The 19,770-nt window shown below is 33.5% G+C and overlaps 1 protein-coding gene across 1 annotated transcript; it reads right to left on the bottom strand.

Annotated features, from left to right (window-relative positions):
• Nucleotides 1-898: 898 nt before the first annotated feature.
• On the bottom strand, nucleotides 899-5,114 carry LOC135607789 (probable ubiquitin-like-specific protease 2A). Its single transcript, XM_065099868.1, has 10 exons — nucleotides 4,900-5,114; nucleotides 4,721-4,776; nucleotides 2,885-3,071; nucleotides 2,633-2,800; nucleotides 2,426-2,557; nucleotides 2,255-2,336; nucleotides 2,072-2,182; nucleotides 1,917-1,984; nucleotides 1,405-1,465; nucleotides 899-1,314 (listed from the first exon to the last, which is right to left on the bottom strand). The coding sequence occupies exons 3-9, from the start codon at nucleotides 3,052-3,054 to the stop codon at nucleotides 1,438-1,440; spliced, it is 759 nt and encodes a 252-aa protein (XP_064955940.1). The 5' UTR covers nucleotides 3,055-3,071; nucleotides 4,721-4,776; nucleotides 4,900-5,114; the 3' UTR covers nucleotides 899-1,314; nucleotides 1,405-1,437.
• Nucleotides 5,115-19,770: the final 14,656 nt, after the last annotated feature.

Raw genomic sequence — 19,770 nt, 5'->3', positions numbered from 1 at the left:
ATCAAACTCTTATGAGAAATCAGACTGTCATTCTAGGTGATATGATTTCATCCTTTGAAGTGTCTACTAGACACATGCAAGGTTGCAGGTCCAGTGCCAAAAGCCTAACCTAATTTGTCGATTAGGAAATAGCAACCTAAAGAGTTGAAGCTGATGGATAATAAGAACAAGACAAGTGTATCACTGAATCTCTGGAATTGTCTCAGATGGGTTCGTCTGACCCTGACTGACATGACTCTACCCACCTCCCCAATGTCACCTTCTTCCCAGATCATGGAGTGTGTGTTGGTGATACAGTGAAGTGAAGCTTTGGGATGGATCAACAAACCTAAAAGAGGTGGCTTTTGTTTTTGTTGATACATCACATTACAAGTTGTTTGGTGGGGATAGAAACTTTTATGGTAAATGTTCCAATGAAATGACAAAATCTCTCTCCCAGCCATGAGTTGAATTCTAAGCTGTAGTTAAAACTCCCAAGTGGTGCAGCGAGCAAATGCTTAGAGGTTTGGGTGGGACACAGTAAACCATCTTTGCAAAGGAAATAAAGCCATGGTAAGTACATTCACAATTAATCTCTCTTCCAAGTTGCTTGAGAATTGGATAACATGGATTCAACTTCAATGACCGGTGAACAATAAAACAGCCACACGTTAAGATGATACGTGCTGTAAATGCAATATCTTCGATCATCCTAGCAATGAACAAAGACGGAATTATCTTCTGCTAGAAATAGTGTTTTTCCAACGATTTCTTGGAGCATCTGCTTTGATACATGCATTACAGACTTGATATTGCTTCAATATCTGAAATAACATTTCCTGCTGCTACCGAAAAATGGAATTAAAAATCTCAATCTGATCTCGAGGAGACCGGAAAAGTAACCATAACAACACAAACATAATCGCAACCTTACCTGCATATTTGTATGGGAAGGCAGAATCATATATGCACATACACACATGCAGACTTCGATCCATGTTCATAAGTTACTTCTGCCGTGTCTTTGGCTTCCATGCCACAAAAACTTGTACAGACCACAGTATGAGAGGAAATTTCAGAGTTTGGCAGAACCATCACATGAACACTTAAATTCGTACCTACAGTATTTAACCCACAAAATTTCTACCATGGCGACTACTTTTCTGAACAGGAATGGAAGTGTTTGAATATGGCGATCAAAGGCCAGATTAAGCTACAATCAGTTCATCGCTGAACAAAATTTCAACCCACTAATTCACCAACTAACGACATTAAATGAGGCTTGTAACCAAAATGCACTTCAAAACGGTGTCACGTAGGTTTTCATCGGGAAACCTGCCAACAGTAAATGAATTAGAAAGTCCTGTGCCCATCATTCTAATATCACTAAAGCAGAAATAGTAAAGTGAAAAGAGAGGTGGATACAAGCCAAAGGTAGCGAATCTTGATACTTTGCTCTCATTGCACTTCCATGAAGCCTTTACTCCTAGAAGAAGATCATAATATTACGTTTATCAGGTCAAAATACAATCGTTTGACAACTCAAATAAATAATCTCAGTGAATGCCATATCAGTGGTGGTCACGAACAAAACAAACTATTTCCAATACTCCTATGATCATCAAAGCTCCACAAGTAAATAAAGCACCTAAGATGGACTCGCAGTTCTCCCTAGGAGCCTAAGTCATGAAACCCTGGACCTATATAGGCTCGTGTGGTACTGATTGGAACTATTTTATTTTATGTTCTCTCACAAAACCCACAATTTACCAAATAGGCTGTTTGTATAAAACTGGTCTTTGTGTTGGACAACATAATAGCACGATCATATATGAACTTCATGTAACTTTTTTAATAAAGGCATTCATGCAGGCCGACTAATCCATATGATGCAACTTATGCACACTGGATATATGCTGATAAAGCATTAACCCTACTTCCAGGCTGAATGGATTTCATTGTGGAAGCTCTCCAATTCTTCTAATTTAAACCAGTCCTCGTTAACCTGACAAAAGACAAAGAAATCCAGAAATGACATATAATCCCTACAGTAATTCAAAATAAGGAATATTCATTTGGAATTAAGACTTACAAAGCAAGGGCATCCCTCTTCTGTGTAACTCTTTGGGACGTTTTGCATAAATAGGTGTAAGAAATATAAAACAAAAATGCCACACTCTTCGCCTTTTTTTTGCTGTGGCACCTGCAAATAATTGTCAGCTGTTCATAATTAAGAAGCTACCATAAAGGGAAGATGTCAGTGGGGCATGGCCACCTTGGGAATTAAAAGAGGAATCTCAGATAGAAAGTCTTCATTCTCTTCCCTTTCTTCTGATCTGTAGATGTCGAGCACAAACCTGAAAGTGAAGATAGAGGAACGCATCATAATTCATGCATAGAAAATTCTGTAATTTGATAAAGAAGCAAATTAGAAGAAAAAACAAACCTTCTGATGTCTGGCTCTAGCCTCCTTGGATCTGTCTTGTGTAGAGAATCTAGCAGAAGCATATATGGCTTTCTTGCCCTGGATTGTCGTTTTTCTCCAAAATGGCATAAGATAAGAAGGCTCCAATGGCTCCTGTTATTTAGGATCAGTCAAGAGAGTATAGTGTTTTTACAAAATTTAAAAACACCAACGAGCGAGAAAACTCACCAACAAACAATGGGAACAAAGATATATCTCTTTGAAAATATCTGCTTCTTTTTGATCCAGCTAAGCACTTTTGTTCTTGTCAATTTATCCTTATACAGAAAAAACCATAAACAGTCAAGATATATACAGGATCTTCTTCTTTGTTCAGGAGTCCTGCTCCATAATTCTCTATATAAATAAAAAAAAAAACAACAACTCAGTTATGTTGTTTGAGCGAGAATATGTATAAAAGTTGACAGATATGGAACTCACTCTAGTAAAGACTGAAACAAGTTACTATCTAACTTCTTATCATGTCTGCAATTGGTCTGTTTGCTAGCTCTGAGTCTCTTTGAACGCTTGCACAAAGGAAGTGCACTAAAAATATTTGATGTAGATTCTCCAGATTTCCTCAATGTTTTGGCTGCTTGCCTTGTTATCATCTTAAATTCTGGTAATACTACACACACAGAAAATAAGTTGCATTGTTGGTATCAGTAAAATGTAAGACAAAGAACACCTTGATAAATGTGAAACTTTAGAGCAATCACTAGTGTCCAAATCATCACAGATACTGGTAGAAGAAATATACAGTCCTTTTCCCTGGCCTAGGAAAAAGGATTTTGTCCAAAGCATTACACAGATTCTGGTGGTAGAACCATGCAGACCATTTCCTCGGACTAGAAAAACGATTATGTTCAAAGTGTAACACCGTGGTAGAATAGCGAGCAGTCCTTTTCCCTCATCTAGAGAAGACCTAAGATCAAGAGATCAGGTTCTCATGCGAAGAAGAATTTTTTGTTTAGTAAATAGAAAGAAATGGTGTTTGGTACAAATTGGTATTTAATCCTTGATACTAACAGTGGTATTGCATGCCTAGGAACACCTGCAACCAAGGCATCCTGTACTTTACATGAGATACTCGTTCTTGTTTGTTACTTAAGACTCCAACAATATGCTCAAACAAGTGTCAACCCTGTGCAATTGGACCATGAGAGATGGTTACAAGAAGATGCTCTGACGGATTTGCAGAGGCAATTTAGATAATTAAGGGGAAAGAAAGGCCAAAATCAAAAATTATTTTAAAGGCTTTTGTCTTATGATCTATGGTAATTATTTATTTATAAACTTAACTAAAATTTCAGGAAGGCAACTAACTGCATATATATTAAGGTCAAGATAATGAGATTTTGAGCAGGAGGAAAACATAGAGAAGGAAAATGGAAAATATTAGAGTCGTAATGGCTCCTAGAATTCAGACCTAGGGCTTCTATCTCTCAAAAATTTAGGTTATATCAAGCCAAGTGCTTGATTCAGATGTAAACATTAATTGTATGCTAGAGAGATCGAATTTTCAGCTTGAAGTTGGTACACTAATATATTAGTCTTTCATTTGATACAACTAGCCCCATCAAACTAGAATGTCTAAAATGCTTCTCGATGATCTTGTAACAATGTACTTGGGCACACACCTTTCCGATCTGAGATGTTCATACATTAGCTAGTTTTGAAGGCTCCACAATATTACTTCCATTATCATTCTATTTTACAAATAACATGACCAAAATTAGTTCTTTCACAACCACAACATCTCTAGACAGGATTCGGTACTTAACTCTCTCTGGTAATTTCCCCATCCTGCAAAGCATGGCACTACGGTATACTGTAACACTATCAGGTTCAAGAGGAATGGACAACAATGGGAAATCCAACCTTACGACATGCTGCAAGAGGCAACAAACATGAAAGGGGCAAAACAAAGAAAGTAAAGAACTGCAAAAAGCCGTATAAGTTTATAAGATTAAGTGCAGGTTTCAAACTAAAACTACAGAAAGATCCAGTTTTTAGATCAATTCTGAGGAGGGTCAAGAGAAAAGATTTATGAGATAGACACCAACGAGAAAGTTACGAACAAAGAAAATTAGAATGAGAACCCATAAATGAGCTTAATAAACACTAAATCAGTGCAAATTCGTTCCTCGAATAGTTAAAGTGCAAAGATCGAACCAATAGAGACAAACAAAAGTCATCCACATCTGAAGACATTCTTCGATGATTCCCCAAAAGGTACGAAAGAAACCGAATAATTTTGAAGAAATTGAGGCTTACAGCACGACGTCAGAGTTGGTGCTCCAGATTTGCTCTCCAGCGCCGGAACGAAGAAGCTACAAGGAACGCAAGAATTTTACTGTCGTTAATGGGCGATTCACAGTCTAAAAGAGAGGGCGAGATTCGAAAGAAAGAAAACTAGGTAAATAGGAAGACAGAGGGCGGTGTCTAACACCCACTGCTTCCGGTGATGCAGTGGTGGCCGACGCCACTGGAATGAACGATAGACAAGTTGATCGGATGCCGGCTGCCGTTGCCGGAGTTGCCGCGGTGGGAAGGAGACATAGGAGAGGACAGGAAATAGAAACGATCTTACGCTGAGCGGCGGATCGGCGGCAGACGAGCGGCGGGTGGAGCGCCGGCGGAGGCGGGCTTCTTGTTTTATCAGCCTTCCCACATTTACATTTATCGGTGTCGTGAACTCTTTTAGTCGGAGACGTCGGATTCGGGAAGCACGGTCACGATTCGCCTTAAGTCTCGCACGGCAAATCAATCAAGGGAACGGATCGTCAATCAATCAATGGAAATCGAACGGCGAATGGTCAGATTGGATACCAAATTGTCCGACTAATGCATGAGTGGATCGGTTGCGTCGAACTCGATGATTTAAATATTGACTTCTCGATATAAATGATAATTGAAAAGAGCGAATTATGAGGACAAATTACTTTTTTTTGTTTTATTTTAATCTTTCTTTATCGTAATCTCTAAAATATGTCTTAATTAATAATTTTTAAAAATCATTACATAATTAAGACCTATTAGTTATATAATAATGTACTAATTATTTCGGATGACTCGATAAAAGTATATTAATTAATAAGTCAAATGCTCATAATAGTCACAATAAGAAGAGGGTTTTTTTGTATATTAAGAGTTGGGAGTCTTCCTATTGGGCTTAGCTCTCATCAGTCAAGAGAGAGCCTCGTATTGAATTCTTGGATTGTGTTCTTTAATAAGTGCACCTAGAATTCATCTTCAGCTCGTACGTACATTGGTCTTGGCTTCTAGTACTGCCATGTTTCTGCTGCATTATCACTGTTACTTCTTTCTTTTATCCCATCCATCCATTGTCGTTGTTATCTGTATTCGAAGCTCAGTTCAACAGCTGTAGAAAGTTTCATGATCCTTTTCTTCACATTCTCGTATCTCTAGCACCTCCTACCAATTCTGTACAGGTCTGTCCAACTGCTACAACTGTTCATCATCATCAATTCATCCTCTGAAGAGTGGAGAAGGGTTCAGAGATTCGCGGCAGCTACTTGTACTTATATTGATCTTGTCTCTTTAATATATTAGATTTTTAATTATAATTATAATTTAATAAAAAATAAATTTAGTTATTATAGAATTTCTTAGAAGATAAGATGAGACTCTACTCTTGTCTATATATATATAAAAAAAAAGATATTGATAGGTTACATAAGGATAAAACAATCAAATTAGTTATCGAGAGATTAGATATCTTTTATAAAAAGATAAGATCTCGAAACAACTTTGTTATTTTTTCTTTGTCTTTAATTCGTCACTCATAGTGATCTTATGAATAATAGAAAGATAGGAGAAAACGAGTCTAGCTTTTTTTTTTTACCGATCGACATCATTATAGCTTTCAGATTCGATGATGGTGCACCTATAGATTAGATAAAAGCTTTTTGAGTAGCATAAAAAAGTATGCATCATATATTTGATCTACTATTATTTGATTTTATTTTTTAATATTAAAATTATTCATATAATAGCATAATCATGATTTTTATGCTTGGAACCATGTTTTGAAATCAAATACTTTATATCTTAAAAATATTTTAGATTCATTTTATATTTAGATTTGTTTATTAGTACCCTTTACTTGCAAAAAGGTGTTATCTGATTTTGATTTACGATGCTTGAACGATTTATTTATATTGTCGATCTGCTTTCAATCTAGTCCATCCTATCATTTATTTGCGAGTGATGCAAGGTTCATGGTATTTGATCGATGGACCACTTTTCGATGGCTATCTATCAATGATAAAATTGTTGAGGGTGGTGGTCACCAGTCTAGTCATGGGCAATAGCTACAAACACAACAGAAGCACCGTGGGGTGTAACAATCTTGCGGTGGTCGACCTTTGTTGCAGGCGGCTACAGCAACAGTGTTGTTGCTTGCGATGACTACTGATGTGACATTTGCTAGTTTCAGTCAACGTCAATTAGACCTCATAAGTCATGATTCCTATTGGTTGAACAATAAAAAAGAAAACGACAACAATGGTTGGTGGGTTGTATCGCTAACCCACTATAAGCGATGACTCCACAATGGGTGACGATGTGGGTGATACCATGATAATCACAAGCGATGCACACTATGCACCATTGACGAGACACGTACATGTGGGCATGGTGGAATACGATAACGACAGTTGAGAGTTTTAGGGTTTCTTTACTTTTTAACTAATAGAACATTTTTACCCCTAAAAAAATCTAATCTATGTCTTTAGATTTACTTTCTAATTATGACCTTAAGAAATTAAAAATTTTCATTATTTATCCCAAGAAAAATTATAGTTTTACTCCTTAGAAATTAAAAATTTTATGACTTATGTCCTTAATTATAAATAAACTATTTCAATTTATTTTAATCATATTTTGATCGGACTTTATCATGATTGTATTTTGATTGCTTGATTGGATTTAGATTTGATAAATCAAGTTTTAATTGAATTTAAAGAAAGTTAAATTTTGATTTTTTTTTTGTTTTACTTTGATCAACTTTAATTTTGATAAGTCTAATTGGATAAATGATTAGCCCAAATCTCTGAACCATAATAATAAAATTTTATATGTGATAGTTAAAATTTAATTATTATTTTTGGATACTTATATGATTATTTCAATATATATTTAAAATTATAAAATAATAATTATTTTTCATACAAGGACATGATTTATTATTACAGTTATCATATGAGTTTTTCTTTATATTGATTAATATTTGATGATTATTATGATTATGCTTGGGATATTAGGCTTATGAGATATGAATTATAATAAAAATTTTATTTATTTATAGGATATTCTAAAATAATTTTTTTTATTATATTAATTTTATAGTCGCCAAAGTGGCATAGATCGAATGCAGACTCGGTGGCTAAAGGAGTTCGAAATGAATAAGTAATTAGGGACGGCCAAGCGGAGTCCAATTTCCATTCAGGAGTTGCACCATAGGAACTTATGAAACACTCAACAGCTTGTCCCGCTTCCGCTCCTTGTGATGTAGTTATTGTTTCATTTGATAAAGAAATAGGTCACTAAAGAGTTAGCTTCAAAATAAGTACTTTCTGCCTCCCCTCACTCGACTTAAAGTTAATCCAAATTTGATACATCTTTTGCAATTGGCATAGATTTGGATAAGGATAAAGCTCCTTCTTTTGTCGACCTATATCCCTGAAGTTTAGAATAGAATTGGATTTCAGAGCACATTGTTTATATAGATCTAAGCACAGAACTGGGCGAACTTAACTCAACAGTACGTACTATCTACTTCATAATTAATAGAATCTTTGACTTTAGAATCTTATACTTGCGCATTAGGAGTGTAGTCGGCCCTCACAGCTTCCGCGCGGTCAACTAAAATGAGGGAACTAAACTTCCCTAGCACCGCATATTCTCTCGTAGATAACTTTCGAACAGGCAATTCTGCTGCCGACTTGCGCACTGCTTTAGATCCTGTTTCTTATCCTACAGTTGGTGGCTATAATCAAAGGGCAACAAATCAATAATTGGATCTATCTCTTGTGCGTGCATATATATATCAATATTTATTGGAATGTCATCTCCCTTCCCGTTACTTGTGAGTCTTGCCCGAACTCACGTTACTTTAATGCTTGGACCACACCTCGCTTACTTATACTTCTGTTATAGTTAAAGTCAGTTACTTTTCTCTATTAGCAGGAGCAGGGGAAGAAACAAGGTCGGTCGGAGTGCCTATCTGAAACAAGACTCAGTGCGGCAAAAGGTTAGTGTTTCCAGTCGCAGAGCTAGAGGGCAAAGCAAAGATGATAGGCATCAATGCATTTGTTGGACAAAGCAAGAAGACAGAAAAATGGAGACTTGGACACTGAATCACTTACCGTTGTGCTTACCTTGGCTTCTTATTCCAGAGTAGCAAACAAGGACGATGGATGAACACTAGCGACCCTTTACCTTTAGCCTTGGAATTAGGACTCGGAACAACTAGTTAGAATATATTGACTGTTTGCTATTCCGGTTGCCAGCTGCTGGGCTTGTTTAATTCTTTGTTGACTGAAGCACTAAGTCAATGAGTAGCGTGGAGTTATTGGCGTTAAAGCCCTAGTAGTGGTCCTGTTTAATCAGTATTAGGAGCCAGAGGAGTGGTAGATGGAATCGGTAACACTTCGCCTAGTACTCTTTCTCTCAAGTAGTAAAGTAAGAGACAACCTACTACTGTTTTCCTTCCTCTGCGCTAAGATAAGTTGTTGTTTGAAAGTTCAGTTATTGTTTCAGTTGCAAAGTATAGTTAAGGTAAGAAGAATCAGAGGATTTATTAGGTATAGTAGATAGGGTAGCTGACCTAGTGCTTATAGTTCTCTTAATTGAAAAGTTAGAATTCAACTCATGAGTAGGGAAAGCCAGAAGTCACTACAAAAGTGAGAATGAAACCAATGAGTAGGGAAAGCCAGAAGTCACTACAAAAGTGAGAATGAAACCAATGAGTACAATAACGGAACTGCTAGTTAAGAAACATAATAAGGGGATTTAGCTAGGTATGATAGTTCTATTACTATTGAATTAAAGAATTTAGTGCTTCAGAGTCTACCTCTTCTTGATGAGCCTTATTGTCTCCCTTGCCTTTGTCTACTAGCTACGTTGCTAAGGTTAGCTTGCCTCTTGGATTTTCTTGTTTTGATGATTTTCTTCCTTTTATTCCACAAATCTACCCCACTATTTTCTTCCTTTTATTCCACAAGTCTACCCCACAAAGTCAGTCAACTACCCGAGTCAAAGAATGAAACCAGCCTACCCTAGCCTAGTAACTGACTGAGGACAATCGGTGGGAATGCGGGCAATCGGTTGTATTGGTTTAGTCTAGATGCGGGCAATCGGTAGGCTTCCTAATAACTTAGGGCTTACTCATAACTTTGGGCTTACTCCTAGTAACCGACTTCGAGCTGACTCTATAGTCTCTCGGGCAATCGGTGGGCTTTTTCGTTTAGTAAGTCAAGATAGGGTTCATTGACTTAGCTTCTTTTAAATACTCTAATTCCATCCATGTAAACATCGAGTATTATGCTTTTTGCCAAGCTGCCACTCAGTTCCTAGTAGGCGCGGCTACGGGTCAAATGCTTAAGTTTTTTCTATATTTACATTCCCATTACTTTTGAGGGGAAAGCCCCCTCTCAAACATCAAAATGCCCCTTTTTTGTTAGGCTAGAGCTCTAATATAAGTCTCGATAGCGTCCCATGGTCGTAAATAAAGGTACGGTAACAAAACGTAGCAACAATCTCCGAAAATACATGCTTCTTACGCTTTTCAGAGCAGATGATACTGCTGAAAGGATTAAAGTGGATAAAGGAGTCATTTTTCAAAGAATCAATGAAAGGTTCGAAGCGTCGACTCTTATTGTTGCTACTGGGGGACACGTCGAAAAAGGAGCCTATTTTCAAGCAGGAATTCTGTTAAAGGTAGGTGTACAAAGAGGAAGTACGCCCCTGACCTTCAGAAGGATCTTCCCTGAATTTGCAGACACGCAGCTAAACCTTTCCTTTTTCAAATCTTGGCCTTCGTTGTGCAAATATATCCTCGAGCAAGTTCCGGAGGATCAAGCGCCTCTTGTTTGGGGTAAGCATTCTATGGAGCAAATTATTGAAATAGTGAAAGCTCAAGCACATCATAGAAAGAGCCCTCCGAAGGACTTAGATGCGGGGTCTCAATCCAGGGTTTCCGATGCCAAGATACAGGAATCACTTGGAGCTGCCTCTCCGAGCTACGTGGAGAAAAGGAAGTTACGTAGTTCCGCCACTACCAACATAGCAACACCAATACATACATGATTCTTCCCTTATGAACATAGCTACACCAGTAGTCTCTTCTTCTCCTAGCAACTTACAGAGCGGAATGGGGACTCATCCAAAGACAAAAGGCTTGCCCCAAGAGTATCTGGTCAAGTATTATCAAAAGAGAGAACTAACTTTATATGCTAGGTTAGTAAGCTACTTGTCTGCTGCGAATTGGCCAGAAGAGTATTCAATGCAATACTTAAAAGAGAAATATGTCTTATTAGACTGGATAGCTGTCAATCTGATCTTCAATAGACCCATAGGTACCAAGCAGCTGCTACTTTATGGCCTTCCCAATACTCAAAAGACGCTCGTTTTTCAGCTTTTGAACGAGGTTTTACATATCTACCATGCCACCACGAATGATTATACAGGTGCGCATGATGATTATGATCTTTGGCTTTTTGATGAAATTCATATAGTGGAAGATAATATGAGCTCCGGTTTTGGTCAATCCATGACGGCTTCTTCAAATAACACTCTCTTGCATGTCCTAAATGGCGAGGAATGCAAGTTAGATACGAAGGATGGTCGTGCTTTTACGAAGGGAAAAAACGTCCCTATCGTAGGAACAACAAACAAGCTTGTCCGTAGTTTAAGAGAGAGTAGCCCTCTTCAGGATATATTCTTTCGTTTAGAATTTCAGAGTCGGTTGCCTTTGCTAAGGGCGGAGCGGTTGATATCTACCCTTTTTGGCTGTATCAATCGTCGTTTACAGCAAAAGGATGTTTCATGGAATGATGCGAAATTCATTTCTCTCCAATATAATGAGGAGCACGGTAAGCTGCACCTCTTCCCTACGAGCCTCACTACTCAACTCAATTCTGAGATCTCTCAATTACGAGCAATGAGTAGCTCAGAGATGCATCAGAGAGCAGGGGCACTTCTCGAAAATTGTTTAGCGCTTAGCGATGGGGGTTATATCGAAATAACAGAATCCCTCAAGATCGAAATAATAGTTGCTCATCAATTAGAGAGGCATGGGCCCCTATCGCACGAGCACCTACATTTCAATGGTCGAATTCTTGCGAGTTATGTACAAGCACAACGAGATTCTTCTGATTGTCCATTCCTTTCTTATGATGAACTCTCGCGTAGGAAAGTTTTTTCTTTCATGGAATTCGCCTTCATACCTTTAAAGTCCCGCCGGCAGCTCTTCGACGAACGGTGTAGAGAGTCCTACATTACATGGTTTCATTTAAATGGTATCGATGGACAGTGGCGCCCGTTTGTTATGGGCATCCACGGGGATACTGAGCAGGTTCCATACTTAGGACACCAAAGCCCATATTTGTCAGACATTGCTCTAGATCTAGATACAAAATTTACTAAGAAGGAGTCGGCTTCTTATGCTGCGTGGCCTATTCAAGTTTACATCAAAGGGTTCTCCATTTCCAGTGCGCTCGCATTAAACTTTACACATAATGAAGAATAGACATTCCAAAAGTGTGTATCTCCGGGTGATGTGCATTACTTCTATCCTTCAACACTGGAAGCATTGGGGGAGGTTACTCTGAAAATCAATGGTGGTATTGGTCTAGTAACTGACTCATAACTTCCTCCTTACATCGGGGAATCGGTGGTCTAATTACTTTACTATAGCATCGGACAATTGGTGGGCTTTTTAGCTAGTACTAGATGCGGGCAAGCCTTAACTTAATAAGTAGGGGCTTCCTTTCCAGTTGCATCAGTAGTAGTCAATAAGAATAGGGTTTCCTCGGTGCCAGTTGCATTCTTTGCTTTTGTGTTGCAAGAGGAGAGTTGAGGTCTAGTATCTAGCTAACTCAGGTGCCAGTATGGAATGAAACTCCTCCGGTCTGAACTTTCACAGAACAAGTATACAAAACAGGAACAGGTCATTCTTTCTTAAGTAACAAGACAGCTTTCATTACCTATGTACTGTATGAGTTATCAAAAGTGCTGTGTTCGCCTTAGCTTAGTGACTTGGCCCTTGAATGGATGCTTAGTACTAGATGCGCCAAGTAACTACGTCAGTTACGCGGCAGCAACCGAGTCATAGGGAAGAATTGGTAATATGAGTGCAATTCTTTAATTCCTACTTATGAGCTTGCTGGCTCTTAGTAACTTCATTCTCACTTTCACTAGTTGCATTCTTACTTCCTACCTTACTGGCTGAGTCTACTTAGGTCAATTCTGATACCTAGCATCAGTACCACACCACCCAATAACAGCTATTAGACCTTAGTGACCAATACAGAGAATCAGTAGACACCACATCAGCCTGCCCGGCACTGGGTTAAGTCTTTAACTATCTAGCTTAAAGTGTAATAGGCTATTCTGGTCATTACTTTGAGTGGGCAACTCTTGTTCCGTTGCTTCTTGTTCTTTCGCTGTTTAGCGTTAGGGAGCTACTTAACCCAAGGTAGAAGGATTATGATACCTTACTTTAGACTTATAAAGCACGCAACTGTGCCCCGAACTTGTATTGAAGTTCAGAATGGAATTATTAGTTTGACACCCGATACTCCAACTATCAGATACCTCGCCTCTTGCTCTTGCTACGTTAGCTTAGTCTTTAAAGCTGCCTTAATAAGTAAGGGTTTCACTAGTTTACTTACCGCTACTCATGAACTAACTCCTACAGCACCTAGTAACAGACTTCGGGGGCCAAGCAACGACTAGTGTGTAGCGGCAGTAACTTATAAAATTATATTAAGGAATTAGTCTAAAATGATATTAAAAAATATATAATTCATAATGATATACATAATTAGGATATTTAAATAATCTCAATGGAGAATCTATTTTGAATAATTATATAATGTGGTAGGATGATACTGTTTTATATATCCTTATAGTTTAGGGTTATATATCTAAAGATAATAATATTATTGCATAAGGATGATATCAATTATCCATAAATAATTTTGTTTGAATACTATAAATGTTAATATTTCATTCAGGAGTGAAATAGAGATAATATTAATAATTTAATATTTATTAATAATTTAAAGTATTAATATTATTTTATTATAATGATACTTGTATCATTGTATTTGTATAAATGTCCTTATATTTCTAGATTAAATTATTATAAATTGCTTAAGCATATGCAATTTATACTATGTATATTAGACCTTGATTAAACTATTTGAAAAATCATACACATTACTACTAAAAGTTCTATAAAATAAATACTTGAGATATATAATCAAAAAATAATTTAAAAGATTAAGTTTTATAGTAATTGATAATAATATTTAGGTTTCATTACAAACTACAACGAATATATTGAAATATTTTAAAAATAAATTTAAATTTACTAACAATTCATTGGTCGACATATTAATAAAAGAATTGGCTAAAACTTAGTATGACGATAAAGTTATAAGCTTAAGAATATTTGACATGAATGTAGTTGAGTCATTTCTCATATAATTTATTATTAATTCTATTTCTTCTTAGTTTCACTCATTTAAATTTTAGTGTAATAAAATTAAGGATAAATAAATTTTTAATAAGCTAACTAGTATATGTATTTAAAAGGAATTAAGATTAAATGAGGAAAGACTCCTAATATTTTGGATACTACTGGAGTAAGTAACAATAAAGAAAATATTAAAACGTAAATCATTCAAGTTTTTAAATGTTATATAAACTCATAAAATGAAAAACTTTATAATAAAGTGTTATTTTTGTGATAAGAAATGTCACGTGAAAAAAAACTATAAGGTTTTGGTTCAACAGGAAAAAAATATAAGTTCGAGTCAAATATTATAGAAGTCCTTTTCTAATACTTAGTAGATTGATACTAATGCTTTAAATTATGTTTATAATAATAGAGACTTATTTTAATATGAGAACTAAAAGAATATAAAATATTCATTATCTAGGAAATCATCTTAAAACAAAAGTGATAATAATTAGTACTTATCGCATGCTTAGAAATGATTCATTTGATAAATCTTAAGGATACATGTTATGTTCTTACAATTCTAAAAGTTTAGTTTCTTTATCTAGAATTATTATGATATTATTTTTTTTAATGGTTATAAGTTTAATATATTTATAATTCTATAGAAGTTAATTTTAAAATTTTGTATGACGGTTTGTATGAAATTAATATGAATATTGAGTTTACAAAGATCCTAGAATCAAATATTGAAATGAAACATAGTTTCATAAACTCTCTAAGATTATATATGTTTGCATCAACATATCATTCAATATTTCTTATTTTAGTAGAGAGAGATATTTTATCAAACTTATATATTACCTGTTGAGATATAACTATTCAAGGTCTCAGGCTATTGACACCATTAGGTATACATAAGTAAAGTCAAAAAATAATTAGATAAAATATTAAAATTATCATATATACCACAATAAAATCGAATTACTAAAAGGTAAAATCATACTATTATAGATATGGTTAGGAGCACGATGAGTTATTATTCTGTACCTGAATTAAAGAGAAACTTTAAGGATAACTGTTTTATATCTTGAATAGAGTTTCTAATAAGTCAGTTTTATTAACTTATTTTGAGTTATGGACTAGTAGGAAACTTAATTTGATATATTTATATATTTGAGATTATACTATAAAGATAATGATCTTCAAATCATATGAAAAGAAATTAAATTTAATGACTATTTTTATATATTTTATTATTTATCTAAAAAATTAAAGAGGTATAGTTTTTATTACCATATGAGAATATGGTTATATAAGATTTCTATATTATAACAAATCATGAGAGTGAAAATTTCAAATTTTAATTTGTTACTAATGAACTTATAGAATAATCACAATCAACATTTTGAGAAGATCTCAAAGGAAAATAAGACTTACTATTTCTGATTATTATTTAGTATATCTACAAAAGTCATATTATAATATAATACTTAAAAGGATCTCTCATTATTTTTATAAATTATGAAAGTAACGATTCTGAAAAATGATACGCTACAATAAAAGAACAATTAAAATCGATGAACCAAAATGGTATTTGGGACCTCGTTGAATTACCTAATATAATAATCAGACTTATGGTTAAATATTTTACTAATAAAAAATATATTAGTCATAACGAGATATTTTCTTTAGTTTTTTTAAATAAACTCGTTAAGAATCATCATGACATTAGTAGCTCATTATGATTTTGAGTTATATCATATGAATATAAAATAAGTTTTCAGGATGAAGATCTAAATTTATATGAATTAACTTAAATGATTTGTAGAGAAAATAAAAGAAATATAAAATTTGGTGTGCAAATTTAGAAAATCTATTTAAGACTTTAAGCAAGTTTTTGATATATAAAGTTTCTTAATACCATTATTTCCTTCAACTTTATTATATTGGTCTTATATATATAATATTTTATTCACTAATAGTAATCTTAGTTTATTATAAATTTATTATATTGGTCTTATATATAGATAATATTATATAGAATCAATAAATTTTTCACTAAGAATTTTGATATTATTGATATAAATGAGACATATTATGTTATTAGCATTGACATATTAAGGGATATACTCAAAGATTATTAGAATTATTATAAAAAATATATATTGATTGAGTCTTGGAGAGATCACTATATAGTCTTCTTCAACAAATGATAAATGTAAAAAATTCCAATCAAAATAAGTATTTTTAAAATAATTTTTAAAAAATATTTATTATGTATATATAGTTGAAGTTTATTACATATTTAAGTTTATATTATACCATATATCAATTTTGCAATCAGAATATTGAATATATATGAATATATATTAGAGTTACTTAGGAATAAAATACTAAAAGACTACAAAAAAAAAAAAAAAAGATACCTAGAAGGGAGAAAATATTATATGCTCACATATATAAAATTAGATCAGTTTGAAATGATGATATTTTCATATGCTAATTTTATAAATTATCTCGATAATAGAAAGTTTAATTTGTGTTTTATATTTATATTAGTTATAGTGGTAATTTATAAGAAAAATTATAAAATAATATATTATTACATTATCAATAATAGAAGCTAATTTTATGATATGTTGTAACATAACTAATCGGGCTTTATTACTATAAAATTTTATCTCAGGACTTAGTGCAGTCATACTCATTTGTCAAGTCACTGAATATACTCTGTGACATATCGTAATAATTTTCTTCTCTAAGAATAGCAATTTTTTTATAGTTATTTATATTATGATATAAAATACTTAGTGGTTAGAGAAAATAGTCTAAAAATAATTAATATCAATTAAAAACTTAAATTTTATTTTATTGATTACTAATTCATTTACTTACAACTTAGAAATTTAAAAGAACATATTCTCATTATTGGGTTTATAATCAACATATAGAAGATATGATGATGCATATTTGAGTATATATTATAATTAACATTCTTATTTATAGAATTAAAGTTATTTATTTTTTCTATCCTATTCATATTTATATATTTGTATATTATAGTTGCATGTATGAATAGGACTATATTGATAATATAAATTATATAAATCATTTTAGACTATATTAAGAAGGGTTAACAATATTATGACACATAGAAAGAAGTATGACATTGATAACATATAATTATTATCGCTTGTATTAATAGTTAGACTTAATGTGTTATTATCATGTTTATTAAACTTATTAGAATATTTTATAAATTTCATACACACGTGTAAAATAATTTTTCAAAGATTTAGAATTCAATTAAATAAATTTATTTTTAAATAATATTTTATGTTTATTTATTTTGATTTTAAATTTATTTTATATTTTACTAATTAATGGTTTATCTGGAAGAATATTAGATTATGTGACCCTATCTAATTAAGTAAAATATATTATATATATGATTAGATTTTTATTATGGTTATCGATCAACAATAAAGATGTCCAATTATGATAGGATTTATTAGGATATGATCTTGTACGAGAGACTCTCATAATTATTTATCTTAAATCCTCTATTTTTTATAATTTTTAAGAGATTAGAAATCTTCTCTCATTTTGTTCATAATCTGTTGTTCATAGTGGTTTTATAAATAATAAGAAGAAAGAAGAAGATAAGTCTAGTTTTTCTTGCAAATTAGTATCATTGTAATTTTTGAATTCGATGATGATACTCCTACGGATCACATAAAGATTTTCTAAGTAATATTGAAAGATACGCATCGCATCATATATAATAATATAATCGTTGATTTTCTTACTTAAGGTTGTGGCTCAGGATTTGGGCACTTAACGGGTGATACTATGCCTAATCGATCAAAAAATTAATGTATGAAAAAATAATTGGTAAATCCTGAGGATTTACTCCAAGTTCTAATTTTGCTGATTTTAGTCATGGATTTGATTAAGATCAAGAAGCAATGCTTGATTTTTGTATCTTCTTTTTGCTAACTCAACCACGAAGTTAGCTATAGAAACTCATTATAGTATGACTGACACCTAATGTTCTTTGTTTAATTTCACCATCATTAGTGATAGATAAGTCTTGAGAATTGATCGTGGGATTTCCAAGGTTACTATTCTTGTTAACGCAAAATATCTTAAGGATTGATTGTGGTGTTAGATTATGTGATATGATTTAATTATGTAAGATATATTATGGATATAATTATATTTTAATTATGGTTATTAGCTAATAGAAAAGAAGTTCATGTTAAAATATAATTTTTTATGAAATAATCTTATGGGAGGAACTCTTATAATAACTTATTCTAGACTCTCTGCTCTCGCATATAAATAGACAAGACCTCTAGGGACTAAAAAAAAAAGGGGGGAAATATCTCAATACAACTTCAATGCAATTGGAAGATTAAAGTTTTTCTTTCAATTTTCCTAATCCATCAATCTAGGTGGTCATGTGAAAAAATAAGAAGAGAGGAGAATGATCTAGTTCTCCTTACATATTGATATCTCAGATCCGACGACGATGAGACATTCGTAGATCAAATAAGATTTATTTTTCTAAACAATAATGAGAAGGTATGTATCGTAATATTGTTAGATCTAATTTTATTTAATTTTAATTTTAGCATAAAAAATTTTCACATGATTACAAATTTTATTTTACGCTAACACGTGCACCTCTCAAGACTATTGCTAGTCAACTCATAGTCAACTCAAAAGAACTTTTTCATATATTGAATACACTGAACATATATGTTGATCGATGCTTTTGCCTACTTTCTTCACTCTTTTATTTTTATTTTTACCCATACCACTCGATTTAAAAGATTGATGGAAATAGTTTGAACTAAAAATATAAAGCGATTTTTTTTGGTAAAACTAGTTATGTTAATCATACATCTCGTACGATAAATATGATATTGTATCCATGATGATAACTTTGATATCGATAACATTTAGATTATCCAAAAGATAATATATAAAAACTAGAGAAAAATCTAAGAACACAAACAACATTTAGATTATCCAAACGCGGTGGAGGGTATTAAAATAGGCACCGGAATTTTCTCTACCAACACAACTATTGTGGTGGCTAACAACCAGTTCTCTAACTCAATCCACACACACACAAAACACATGGAATCTAAGAGAGGACAAGAGGATAGCCACACCGTGAACGACCCATGGCCACAGCCTCAAGGAATCCAGAGGCCATGGCAGGTCCACAGCCGAAGCTCCACACTCTATGATGCTGTCATGATGGTATAGTGTAGGATGTGACACTGTTGGTGGTGGGCAACACAGCAACAATTTCAGCCACAACATTGCAAGATGAGATTACAATATCTATCTATCTATACTAATTATTATCCTTTCCTGCAATTATATTCCTGATCTCATCATTTCTTCATTGCATTGCAATAAATGCTACAGAAAGTTAAAAGCCCTGCATAAATGCTTACCTGCCCGAATTAATCACCATAACGATGGACAAGACCTTGAAGCTAAATAAATAATTGAAGAATCAATAACAAAATACAAACTCAAATGATAACAAGTAAAAATGGCAGACATATAGCCATCAAGTCATTAATGGCAG

This window comes from Musa acuminata, chromosome BXJ2-3 (assembly GCF_036884655.1).
Source record: "Musa acuminata AAA Group cultivar baxijiao chromosome BXJ2-3, Cavendish_Baxijiao_AAA, whole genome shotgun sequence".
Lineage (NCBI taxonomy): Eukaryota > Viridiplantae > Streptophyta > Magnoliopsida > Zingiberales > Musaceae > Musa > Musa acuminata.
The sequence above is the reverse complement of the archived record's forward strand: the minus strand, read 5'-3'. Positions and strand labels throughout refer to the sequence as shown.